A 12,417-nucleotide genomic window follows, 5' to 3' on the forward strand; every position below is an offset into this window, starting at 1 on the left:
ACTTCAACTTCGGCGATTGATTGATGTTTGAATAAGAACGACTTCGACTTCACCCATCCATCGATCTTTTTTTTTTTGACGAGCGATCACACGGCTTGATATCACATCGAAACTTCGAATTGAGCGCGGGAGAACTGGAATCGGAGCGAGAAAAGAAAGAAAGAAAGATGAAATCCATCACTTGGATCAAAATGGCTTTGGCGTAAGTATTCCATTCCATCCCATTCCATCCCATCCAACTAACCCCTCTTCTTCTTTTCTTTTCTCTCCAGCGGCGGAGTCATGTGCATCGGCGGCCCCGCCCTCATCCTCTGGATCTCTCCCACCGAAGAAGAATTATTCCTAAAATACAACCCGGACCTGCAACGCAAGAGTTTGGAAAATCGCAGAGGAAAACAGGAGGATTTTGATAATTTTGTGAAAAATTTGAAGAGGTTGAGTCGGAGTGATCGGCATAGTACGTATTACCCCTTCTACCCTTAACTGACGTGAAAGAAGAGAGGAGAGAGAGTATGCTGACTTTTTTTTTTAGTTTGGATGGTTCAGGAAGAAGAAGCTAGTCGTTTGAGGAAAGAGGGAATTCAGGCGGAACTTGAGAGGAGGAGGGAGGAGGAGGAGAGGAGGGTTGAGATTCGGGATAGTTTGAAGACGAAGTGAGATGGGGAGGTGAGGTGGAGTTTGAAGACGGAGTGAGTGGGATGGAGAGGAGGAACTGTGTGAATTCGAAGTGAGATGGGGGAGGGGAGGGGAGGGGAGGGGAGCAGAGGCGGAGACTGAAGATTGGGAATTTGAAAGATGCAGAAGCATCTGCATTTTCTGTGCAGTATGAATGAAGGAAGGAATGAATTGATCGACTCCTGAAACTTCCGTTGTGGTAGGTAAGAGCTACAGACTTTCAGTATGGGAGAGAGAGTATCAGGCTTCTCTTCAGATCTATGAGTGAGCACTTGACGCTCAGAGTAGTTTAGTCTGCTTGTTTCTTTCTCCTCAATATGTTATGATTACAGATACCTAGCTTTCCTTCGAGGCGCTAAACAACACCCCATCCTGCCATTCTCATCCCATACCCACTTGACTCGCAGAGTAAGTAGTCTGCTTTCTTCCCCACGATATATAATCACCTATCTTCCCACCTCTCCCCCTCCTCCCCCCACAAAAAAAAAATCCTGACTTAAAAAGGCGGATAAACCTTCATTCTTCCATTCTCATCCCAAACCCACGCTCGCCTCACCACCTTGACCACTTTACCCCCAGGGATCTTGCCTTCGAGCTTCTGCGGCGTGATTTTGGCTCCGTTGAAGTGGGCGTTGATGCCGCCCACAGCCCAAAATTTCTCCTTCTTTGGTGGTTGTTCAACGGCAAAGGTTTCTTCTGATGATGATGATGGAGAATCTTCGTCCCTCTCAGAAGTCGTTGCCTCCCGCCTTCGCTTGATGGCATGTGTCTTGTCGTCGCTGTCTGGCGTTGAGGGTTCACGCTCTCGTCTCCGTTTGATGTGATGATGATGATGTGTAAAGTATGCCTTGTCGCTGTTTGGTGTTGAGGGGTCGCGCATTTTGCCATGGGCGCTGGCTTGTATGGCAGCTGTGCGTTGAGGCACCGCGCAGCCGAAGGTGAGATTTCTGTTGTTGTTGTTGTAGAAGGTTGTACGATAGTCTTCTTCATCATCTTCATCTTCAGGCTCGGGCTTGATGACCATCTCCTCGTCATCTTGGTCTTGATCATCATAATGACGCCCCAACTGAGTCAAGGGGGTAGGATAGTTTGCGTTGGAGCGAGCAATGTCAGGCTTATTGATCTTGCCTTCCTCCGCGCCGTCCAACCAAGCCGAAAAAGTCCTCCGAAGCCAAACATCTTCGTCAATTTTGTTGTAGAATTGGGGAAACAGAGATCTGGCGGAGCCGGTAACCTTGCCCTTCCGCTTCTCCAGCTGGTTAAGCTTCTCATCATACCAGAGACTGAGCTGAGCGAAACGGTCTTGCTTGGCGATGAGGCGTGCCTTTCCAGTCGCAGTTCCGTCCTTGGAAACGCCCTTTTTGTCTACGATGTATGTCTCGATGGCATTACGATCGTTTTGTGTTCTCTTCCAGAAGCCGTCTCTTGTCGATGTCTCTGGGCGCTGGGAAGTGGACCCGAGATGCTCAGTAGCTGACGAAGTAGGTACAGGATCTGTCCTGGTAACGCGTGCCGGAGCTGTGGACTTCTTCTCGGTGCTCTCCTCTTCGTTCTTCGGTACAGTCAAGGTCATTCCATTCCTGGCAAGAGGATGACCATAGCTGGCGGTGTCACCTTCCTCGTCTGTTTCAATGGTCGCGCGTGGATGGCCTCTATGCTTCGATGCAGTTTCAATCTCTTGCGGGCTTGATGTCCTGACGTGGTCGACGTTGACCACATTTAGGACAGGCATAGTGTGCACAAGGTGTGTTGAAGGAAGCAATCAGCGCGATTCGATCTGATGGCTTGCAGTCGTCGAAGGCGAACTTCGTATTGGGAGCGTGGCGCTGACAATTTCGACGAAGCCGCTTGTTATCTTGCGGTTGCGTGACAGAGAGTGTGATGTGACGATGGCGTTTCGTGGCGTCTGGAGCGTGGTAAGCGCAAGTATCATCTGAAAGACTCAGTAGGGTAGTGATCATGAATGCAGATGAGAACTGTAAGAATGTTGAGTGCTTGAAGTGGTTCTAATGATATATGCTTCAACCAGCTGGCCCGAGCTCTTGTGACGTGAGTGAGCATGAAGTAAGACTGTGACAGCTCACTCGGCGCCACCATCTTCCCAGACACTTCGATCGAAGAAAGCTCTGATCTGTCTCGCGTTCTCCTTCCCAATCAAGTCCGCGAGCATAGTCTCTCTCGCATTCGCCACGTCAAGCACATTCTCAAACTCCAGTATCAGCTTATTGAGGGCTTTGCTGGTAACACCCGGCACACAGCGCAGCATATCTTGCGGAACCTGGCTAAAAGTCCTTGTCTCAGGATCTTCTCCATTCTCAAGGCCAGTCTGCACAGCCTTGATGGGATCTGGCTCATCCTGCTTGTTCTTGAGCTCTTCGAAGATCTCTGCCGTCTGATATGGCGAAGATGACCAGATGATGCGAAGCCTGGGAAATGCCAGTGTCAAAAGGACCAGCTTCGACTGTAGATCTGTGCCCACCATGTCTTTGCTGCCGACAGAAGACGTGAGGTCGGCAAAAGGCTCGAGCGTGAAGGCTTTCTGGGCATCGAACTCGATCAGCAGCATAGGAGATTTGTAGTGCTGGAACATAGTCTCGGCCTGGTTGTAAAGGCGGCCATTATTGAAGGAAGAGATTAGATCGCCGATACTCTTTCGCTCAACGCAGATATCGGGCGTAAGCACGTAGTCGCCCACTGTCAGCATACATGGGATGACGACCATGTTGCGGCCATGACAGAGTGATGGCAAACTGCTGCGGAACTCTCGAACATCGACGACTACGCGCGGGGGTTCAGCAGTGGCCGTCAATCGCCCACCGCCAGCGATTCTGGTGTTGACTGTGCGCAAGAATGATTCCTGAGGGTCCATGTTGTCAGAATCGTGGGTGAAAGTCATGGCCATGTTTCCACGCTCGCGGATCAGTCTCGTAAAGGAATCCTTCTCCCTTCGTACCGCGGACAGGTAGCGCTGCTCTTCTACACTACCACCATAGTACATGAAGTACACACGCACTTGACGGTTGCTGTGGCTACTTCTGTACACTTCTATTCGTCGGATGAATGCCGCATCCGGCTCGTACATGATGACATATCTTGGCTTAATTTCCTCAAGCAGATGGTCGTCCATGTCGCCGTCGTAAGGGTGTATTAGCACAAGGTCTTTCATATCGTAAAGTTCGTAATAGTCGTCCATATCATCGAGCGGATCTGCGCCAAGATCCACTTTTGCTGCTGTGTTATCCTCCGTGAAGTTCGTCCTGTCGAGATCTTGGATTAGTGCCTGGATGTGTGAGTCTTTGTCGCCTGCGACTCCAACTGCGCCCATTGCCGTCCGACCTGGACCAGCACCAACGTCACCCCCTCCTCTGACTCGTCTCCGCTTGTTCGGCGGTGCTCGACCACGATTTGCCTGTGGTCCATGCAGCTTCTTCGCAGTGCCGTCGATCTCCTTCTCATTCGCGGCGAAAAGACTGTTGCTGACTTTTGCAAAGTCCCGTTTCCATTGCAAGTAGTATCGCAGCTTGCGTCGCATCATATATCGAGCGCTGACTTTCGACTCTCCATCATCGACCTCATCTGCCTCTCTTGCTCGCCGATCCTCCTCTGCTTCTTGTCTCATGGTTTGTAGATACTCTCGCAGCTGCCGGCAAGTACCCTGGTCGGCGCACATGATCAGAATGGCACCGCTTGACTCATCATCCGGGCGTGGATTGAAGTATGTGTCTCTCTCGATCTCTTCCAGGATCTCTGCCAAGAGTGCCCACTTTGGAAGCTCCTCGAGAACGGGATGCAGCCCATCTTGCTCGGCTGTTGCAATAGGTCCATCTGCAATCTTGCCGGTGTAGACTCTTCTCTTCGCAGAGTCGAATAGAGTGTGCGCCGCATCCAAAAACAGCCAAGGCGAGACATCTTTTCTTGAAGAGTTCGGCGGCGGGCTTGAAGCAGCAAGTACGGTATCCAGATACTTGTTGAAATCGACAGCATTGAGAGTCAACAGCGAATGGAGAATGGTTCTCAGCATGGTCAAGTCTCGAACAATCATCTTCGTCCTGAAGCTGACTCTGTGCCACACCGGATCTAGCTGTCTTCGCACTATCGAATCGAATGAGCGATGCAGTGCGGAATCTAGGTTCCAGTCTTCCATCTCAATCGTGCCGGTGTTCATCTTCTTCAATTCTGATATACTGACCTCGACGCATTCCAGCACAGCATTCTGAATGTCCCGCATAGCATCTGTCATCGGCACTTCCAGCTCTATCACTTCTGCCTTGCGCTTCCCCTCCAAGCTCTTTGCGACTGTGACATGGAATCGTGGATATAGAATCGGCTTGCGTAAGAATAGATTTCTCAGGATACTCGTGAGAGGCTGGTAGCCTGTTGTGAAAGGTTCAGGCTGGTCGGAAAAAGCTTTGAGGAAGCCTTTCTTATTCTTCTGCCGATAGATTCGCACGATGAACGCCTCCAAGCTCGTGGCTGCAACGCGATCGGCATGAAGTATCACCAAGCCAGTCACAGTCGCAGGATCAAGGAGACCAGACAGGAAGTCGACAATCAGAATTCGACTTGTGATGCTGCATATGCCTCCTCCCTTGTACATCTTCTCTCTCGACCCAACATTGGTCATGTCGGTGTTGACCAGCTGCATGCCTCGACATTTTGGGCTGCCGCTGACCGCCGCGTGCTCTGCCAGCGACTCGCCAATCCAGTCATTCTCGCGATCATCTGCGCCGACGAGGATGACGAGATTGTGGCCGGCGGCATCGTAGCTGTGTAGAAGGTTCGTGACAAGGCGGAGCAGACCCAGTCCGCGCGCGAGCACTAGCAGCACGTCTTCGTCGCGCAGTTCGTGGAATATGTCTTGCTGGAATTCGAGAGGCAGCGAAAGGCGGACGGGCGGGTTGGCGACGGCGACGGCGACTGCATCGTCGGCGGCTGTGGCCATTGTCACATTGCGAGTGCAGATGGCAGTGGGAGATCACGATGATGGCGCGAGATCACGAGGGGGAACAGACTTCGACAAGGATCAAGCGCGTGTTGGTGAGGTGAAATACCACTCTCTTCGATGGGACTTGTCTCCCTTTCTCCCATCTATCAAAGCATTTTCGGTACCGCAGACTGAAGGGCGTATATCGTATATCGATGGTTGATGAACAGTCAAGATGGCGTCGCTGAGGCTTGGCCACCGGCCCGGCATCGATCGCCTGCTGAATCAATTTCATCCACCAAATCTTCACGTCAGTGTGAACGGCTTCTCCTTCGCCCCCAAAGAACATCTGGACATGGTGGCTGCGATCCCTCTCGATCGGCTACAGCTCGAGACTGATGCTCCTTGGGGATACATCAATCCGAATGGAGACTTGGCTAAGAAATATCCCAGTCCTGTGCCGCTTCCGCCAAGCAAGAAGAAGGACAAGTTCGAATTGGGCCTGATGGTGAAGGAGAGGAATGAGAGCTGTGCAATTGGACAGGTAGCGAGCATCGTAGCTGGCTTGAAAGGTATCACGGTTGAAGAGGTGGTCGAGGCTGCTTGGAGGCACAGCACCGAGATGTTCAATCTGCATAGCTCGAACACACAGGCTGATGCTGGCCAGTCGAAGTCTTGACATGGAGCAGAGCCTGGCAGCGCGAATGGGCAAATCTGGCACGACTTGACACGTGCAAAATGGATGAGCTGGGGAGATGAGACTTCAGGAGGTGAGCAGAGCTGCCATCGCTATGCAAGTGTCCTACACGACCAACTCACTTTCCCACCTGCCACACGACGATCGAATCCGATCCGACAGCAGTCCAGATAACCAGTTGGAGATATCCTCCCAAGAATCTGTCTCACTTTGATTTGATTAGGAGGACTCTTAGCAGCTATACGTAGCGAAATCTCAACGCGAAACGACCAGGACTTCGAAGCCGTGACCGGCAACCCAATAGCAAGTGACCTTCGTATCCACGAGCACTTGATATCAAGTCCTTGAGAAGAGAAGTCAGCAGCAGCACAGACCGAAGGATAGACATCGAGACACGAGCTTCGCATTCGTAGATTTTTCTTGCTTCAAAGTGGATAGTGAGATCCTTCACGAGCGGTTGTGTCAAGCACCCTTCCTATTGGTTACATTGTAACACTGTTTTCAAGGGTGTCTATTGTAGTAGTTCTGATTGACTAGTTCTATCTAAAAAGGCGGTAAGAACAGGTGTTGATATTTCCCTGGTTTTGCCGAGAGTTACGTGCGCTATCAAGAGTTATGTGACCTCAGCTATGCGTTATACACCCCCTTAGCTTGTGCAAACTAGGCTTGCCTTCCATTTTGGGCAAGGTAGTTAATGCTTCTTTATATGCAAACAAAAGAAAAATTAATCTTTTCAACTTCTTATATAGTACTTTATTAAAACAACAAAAAATTAGTTTAAATCTACACTATATATAAGAGAGTCTTATTTCATACCCCGATTACCCTAGAAGGATATCGTTACATAATCCGGACTGTATATGTACCTTTATATATAGTCCCTATTACTAGGAACTATTGTCTTCCTATATAGTCTAAGTATAGACCGACACTATTAAGCCTTATCTAAGTACTCGTATCGTATAGTAAAGTTAGTTCAACTAAATTAAACTAAGCCCTTTATATTATTACTATCGTTTATTAGATTAATCGTATAGGTAGCGTCTATTTAATTAGACAAAGGATTAAGTAAGGATATACATTAGTTAAACAGATTTAATAAATTAGGATAGGTAACTTAACTAAGGACGCTACCCTTAGCTAAGACTACTACACTATTATTACTAGCACTAATACAATCGCCGCAGACTTGTTATTAGTTAGTAGAAGTAACGTTCGAAGTAATAATATAGGCGACAATAACGTATTAGGAAGTAAGGTTAGATCCGCTACCCTAGTTAGTCGTCGCTATCGTATTAGACACTTTTGCTAGCGCTAATCGATAAAGGTATACTTAATTAACTTAGTTACAATTAATAGTAAATAGGGGGCTACTACTACCTATTATATAGAGTTGTCTTCGTGTAGTTTATTAGCTAGTAGCCTTAATAGCCTAAGTTGCTATATAAACCTCTGTTAGTTCTGTAGTCTATAGAGTTTAGTAAGTCTATTAGCTAGTATGTCCTATATAGCTAGGTATTCGCACTATATTCGGCCTGCTTTATGTTCTTAGCGGAGCTAACACTAGTAGATATCTATATGCCTAAGCTTAGTGTCTAGTTTACTAGCATTAGCCTTAATAATACGAATAGTCTAGGTGTTGTCGCAATATAGCATAGGTACTGTGTCTAATGTAAGACTAATGTTGTTAAAGAATCGCTTCTACTAGATTAGCTCTAAGCTAGTATGTAATACGGCTAGCAGCTTAGCCTTAGTCGTAGATTTAGTGACGGTTAATTGTCTTGCTACTTTCTAGTCGACTAGGCTATTAAACAGGCTAAATAACCATCCTTCTAATAACTGTCTAGTGCCTTTATAGTCGCTATATAAGGCATCGGAAGCTCCGTAGAACTCATTTAACTAATAGCTAGAATACGCTATAATTGCTAGTCCGTCGGTATTGTATTCTAAGTATAGGTCCTTCGTTTGCAGGAGGTATTTAATATACTAATTTGTAGTAGCTATGTCTTCTTGTCGTAGATTTTGAAGGGCTTTAGATAGTAGTAATATAGCCTTAGCTATGTTAGGCCTAGTCTGTACTACTGCGAAGTTAAGCGATCCTATACGGCTTTAATAGGCTAGTACTACTATTAAATCTAGGTGTTGTAAGGCCTTCTTACCGTCTGTTTTCTTATAGGGCTCGTATCTAGTTAGTAATAGTAAGTCTGCCCTTCTTCTAGTTCTAGCGTCAATTCTATACCGCTAACCCATTTTTTCTATATAGGCCTTCTATAATAGCTATAGCTTTCGGTAATTACGGTTACGCACAACCTAAATACTAAGAAACTATAATAGTAGACTAAGGTTATTTAGTTCGTATTCCTTTATTAGCCGTTGCTTTAGGTCTATAGCCTTCTATTTGTGTTAACGGTAATATAATAGCACTATATCGTCTATATAGAAGAAGATAAATATATGCTTATCGGGGTTTGTATATAGGCAGTCGACATTATCGACTAGCTATATACCGAGCTTCTCTAATATAGTAGTAAAGTAATTGTACTATAACCTTAGTAACTCTTATAGGCTATAGAGAGCCTAAAGCAGCTGCAGTACTATACCCTTCCGTTCAAAGCCTTCTAGTAGCTTCAAGTACAGTATATATAGTAGGCTAGCATTTAAGAAGGCATTAACTGTATCTATTTGCTTAGCTTTAAGGTCGAACCTAGTAGTAATAGCTATAAGGGCTCGAAACACGCGTACAGCGAGTGTTAAGGCATAGGTGTCTAAGTAGGTGTTCTTCTATAGGTCTCCTCTTGTATATACTCTAGCCTTAAACTTAACTAGCCGTCTATTAGCATCGCTCTTGTATTTAAATACCTAGGTAAGAGGCAGAAGGTGTATATTGTCTATTAGTTCCTCTATATCTACCTATTTGAATGTACCTATCTTTAAGGCCTTATTAAACTCTACTCTTGCAGTATATATCTAATGCTCTTTAAACCGGCTCTTTAATACCTAGCGCTAGTTGCGTAGCTCTATAGGCAGGTCTAACACCTTCGGTATAAGGTTTGAATCGTGTTCGTCTCGTAGAAGCGGCGGTAGATTGCTATCGGCTTAATTACTTAATACTAATGCATACGTTAATCGGGCTTCGTACTTAGCCGCTATACAAAGGCTGCTAAATAGTAGGAGATTTCTCGCTTGTTCTCGATCGCTAATATAATAACGGCCGGCTCGATAGATAGCGGCTGTTCGCTATCGTTTATTCGGATTATTAGCTCGATAATGCGGCCCTCCTATGTTTAGTAAGTAACGATGTAAAACATTAGCTGCTTTAATTGGCATTAGCAATTCAGCTAGTTCCGCTCGTAGTAGGTTTATGTCTATGTCGTCTACGTAACCTAGTACGTCTATATTGTTAGTAGGGCTATAATTGCTAGCATCGTTCTTAGTCTTAGGTTGCTAATTAATAGTTAGGTCTACTAATCTATTTAGCATATTATTACGCGGTTGCGGTGCTTCGCGTAGGTTAATTAGAAAGTCCTATTAATAGGTAGGTACTTCCCCTAGTTTAGGCTTATGTAATCTCTAATTAGTAAGATCCAAACGTAGCCTCTTCGGCACCTATACGAGCTGCAGCTTAGTTAGTAGTATCGGCGATGATTAAGGTAGTTCTTGTCTAATAGGTTTATCTACTAGCCTTGTAGGGTCGACTATTATAAGCCGGCTAGGTCCTATTAGTGTATCCACCCCCTTAGTTCCAAACCGCACTAGGTCTAGTAGTGTGTCGTGTCCTTCTCGAAGATCGTTAAATTGATGCTCCGAGGCTAGTGCTTGTAGCTCTTCGAGATTACTAAATTAAGCTAGTTCTTAGTTAGTTATAGTAACGCCTAGGTTAGCGTTATGTCTATTATAGAACCTAGTCTTATTAAATACAACATCTCTTGTGCGTAGTACCGTTATTCGTAAAGGTACCCAAATCCGATAGATAGAGTGTCCTTCGTATCTATAGAGGTATCTAATATGTGTTCGTAAGGCCACTTTTATAGTATTTAGCAGTATAGCCTTCCTCTTGCCGTTAGCTATCTCGGTACCGTAGATTACTAGATATGCTCTTACTCTAAACTGATAGATGTAGGCTATATTTAGCTTATATCTAGTCCTAATCTCGTATAGTGTACGCATTAGTAGGTTAGTATTGCGTAATCTTAGTAACCTATTAGCTAGGAAGGTTGCTGCATAAACTGCTTCTAGCTATAAGCTGTATAGGAACCTAGTATGTATTATCAAAGCTCGAGCTACCTTAATAATAGTGCGGCCTGCTCGCTTAGCTAGGTCCTGTTCTAACGTGTATAGTGCTGTTAGCCTCTAAGTGGTATAGTTATTACGTAGATAGGATCGAAACCGAAAGCCTAATATGCCTCCTTTATTATTAGATAACAAACAGATGATATCTCTGCTAATGCTGCGTACGAAGGTTGCTAACTAGTTCTAGCACTAAAGGAGTGTTAATTCCTAACGATTACTTATTATCTATATAAAGTGAAGTCTAGTATTTAGGTCGTATACGTAGAAGATATACTAGTCGCTATTGTAGGCTAGATCCAGTTGCATTAGATTAGTAGCAATATAGCTATATAGTATAAGAATTGACATATTATACTTTCGTAGCCTTCTAGATATAAGCTTCTTACCCTTAGCTTATATACATACTAGACAAAGTAGTGTTCTTAGGACCTCATTTCTATATAAGAGGTCCCGTGTTATTCTATTAACCCTATTAACTAGCTCTTCTGCTCGCTTTATACCTAGGTGCCTAAAGATCTTATGTATCTACTAAAGAGTAAGCTGCCTCGATAGTAGTAGACGTGCGGAGCGGCGAGCTGTTGCGTATACTAATAGGAGTTAGAATAGGTATTTAAGTAGTCGACCTTCCGTATCGGCTAGCTACTCGGTTAGTAAAGGTGTGTTATCTACTATACTGACTATGTTAAAGTATAGCATCCAATTATCTAGTCTAATAAACTTAACTAGAGGCTTCTACTAAGGGTCGTATAGGGTGTTATTAATTTCCTAATGTTTGTATCCTCGCTAGAAGAATAGGGCTCTACCGACTATATTAGTATAGAAGTTTGGAATGTATAGGCATTCTCCTAGTTCAATCTGTAGGGGCCTGCTACTAACAGCCTTAACCGTGAATAATGCCTTTCTAATAGCTACGACCCTATTATAGCCTGTTCCGGTTGCTACTATAGACCTTAATAGTAGGAAAAGAGGAGCAAAGTTAAATCGACCTAGATAGTTAATAATATAGCAATTAGATCTACTATTATACATTAGTCTATTAAAAGGGTTCTATTTTCTAATAGATATTCCTATGCTAACCTGTCTATATCTAGTTGTTCCTACAAAGGATAATAATAGAGTGTTAGGGCTAAAGAAGCAGGCTAGTAACAACTTGTTAGGTGTATTATTATTAGTCTTGCTATATCTATAATGCTGCTAAGCAATCTTGATAGCTAGTAGGTCCTTATAGAAGCTGGCTTATCTTAAATAGAAGTCCTTGTTTCGGCGTAAGTAGCCTTTAAAGTAGTTCAGTTTTCCTTGCTATTTGCTATCCTTATCCTTCTCCTTAACCTTCTCTCGAAGGCGGTAGTTAACTACTAAGCACTTGCTACGGTTCTTATATGCCTTCTTCTTACTAACGCTAGTGAGTTCTATACAAGATTTTGGAGTGTAGGTGCCTTTCTTGTCCTTCTTGTCCTTGTTTTCGGAGGCTCCTTAAAGGGCGGCATTAGATTTACTAGTCTCTATATCGTAGGTGATTCTAAATAAGGCTCCTCGCTTTGTCGATAGTCCTAATATGTTTCGGGCATAGTCTCGCACTATACTAATTAGTTAATAGAAGTAGGTAGTATTTAGTAAGGCCTAGTGCATTATATAGAGTCCTTTGCTATAGGTTTCATCTATATTAGCTACTGCAGTACAGAGGTAAACAACTATATTATTAAGTTCTATATGCTATATCCTTTTTATAATTTTGTATAGATTAAGCTATTCCTTATACTACTACTTAGGATCCTTTACCTGCCTTAAGTTAATTAAACGATTTAGCTCTTTAACTAAGTTAGTTCTTTGC

General features: G+C 44.7%; 4 protein-coding genes across 4 annotated transcripts; 2 read left to right on the top strand and 2 right to left on the bottom strand.

Moving 5' to 3' along the window:
* Positions 1-34: 34 nt before the first annotated feature.
* MYCFIDRAFT_212807 (uncharacterized protein) lies at positions 35-657 on the top strand (the record flags this gene model as incomplete). Its single annotated transcript, XM_007922562.1, has 3 exons — positions 35-202; positions 273-457; positions 533-657. The coding sequence occupies exons 1-3, from the start codon at positions 168-170 to the stop codon at positions 655-657; spliced, it is 345 nt and encodes a 114-aa protein (XP_007920753.1). The 5' UTR covers positions 35-167.
* Positions 658-1,171: 514 nt separating this feature from the next.
* Positions 1,172-2,407, bottom strand: MYCFIDRAFT_84186 (uncharacterized protein; the record flags this gene model as incomplete). The annotated part of the gene is made up of 1 exon (XM_007922378.1): positions 1,172-2,407. One exon carries the CDS (start codon positions 2,405-2,407, stop codon positions 1,172-1,174), a length of 1,236 nt encoding a protein of 411 aa, XP_007920569.1.
* Positions 2,408-2,729: 322 nt separating this feature from the next.
* On the bottom strand, positions 2,730-5,617 carry MYCFIDRAFT_212808 (uncharacterized protein; the record flags this gene model as incomplete). Its single annotated transcript, XM_007922563.1, has 1 exon — positions 2,730-5,617. One exon carries the CDS (start codon positions 5,615-5,617, stop codon positions 2,756-2,758), a length of 2,862 nt encoding a protein of 953 aa, XP_007920754.1. The 3' UTR covers positions 2,730-2,755.
* Positions 5,618-5,834: 217 nt separating this feature from the next.
* On the top strand, positions 5,835-6,278 carry MYCFIDRAFT_84184 (uncharacterized protein; the record flags this gene model as incomplete). Its single annotated transcript, XM_007922377.1, has 1 exon — positions 5,835-6,278. One exon carries the CDS (start codon positions 5,835-5,837, stop codon positions 6,276-6,278), a length of 444 nt encoding a protein of 147 aa, XP_007920568.1.
* Between the last annotated feature and the right edge of the window lie 6,139 nt (positions 6,279-12,417).

Source organism: Pseudocercospora fijiensis, assembly GCF_000340215.1.
Source record: "Pseudocercospora fijiensis CIRAD86 unplaced genomic scaffold MYCFIscaffold_1, whole genome shotgun sequence".
In the NCBI taxonomy this organism is placed as follows: Eukaryota; Fungi; Ascomycota; class Dothideomycetes; order Mycosphaerellales; family Mycosphaerellaceae; genus Pseudocercospora; species Pseudocercospora fijiensis.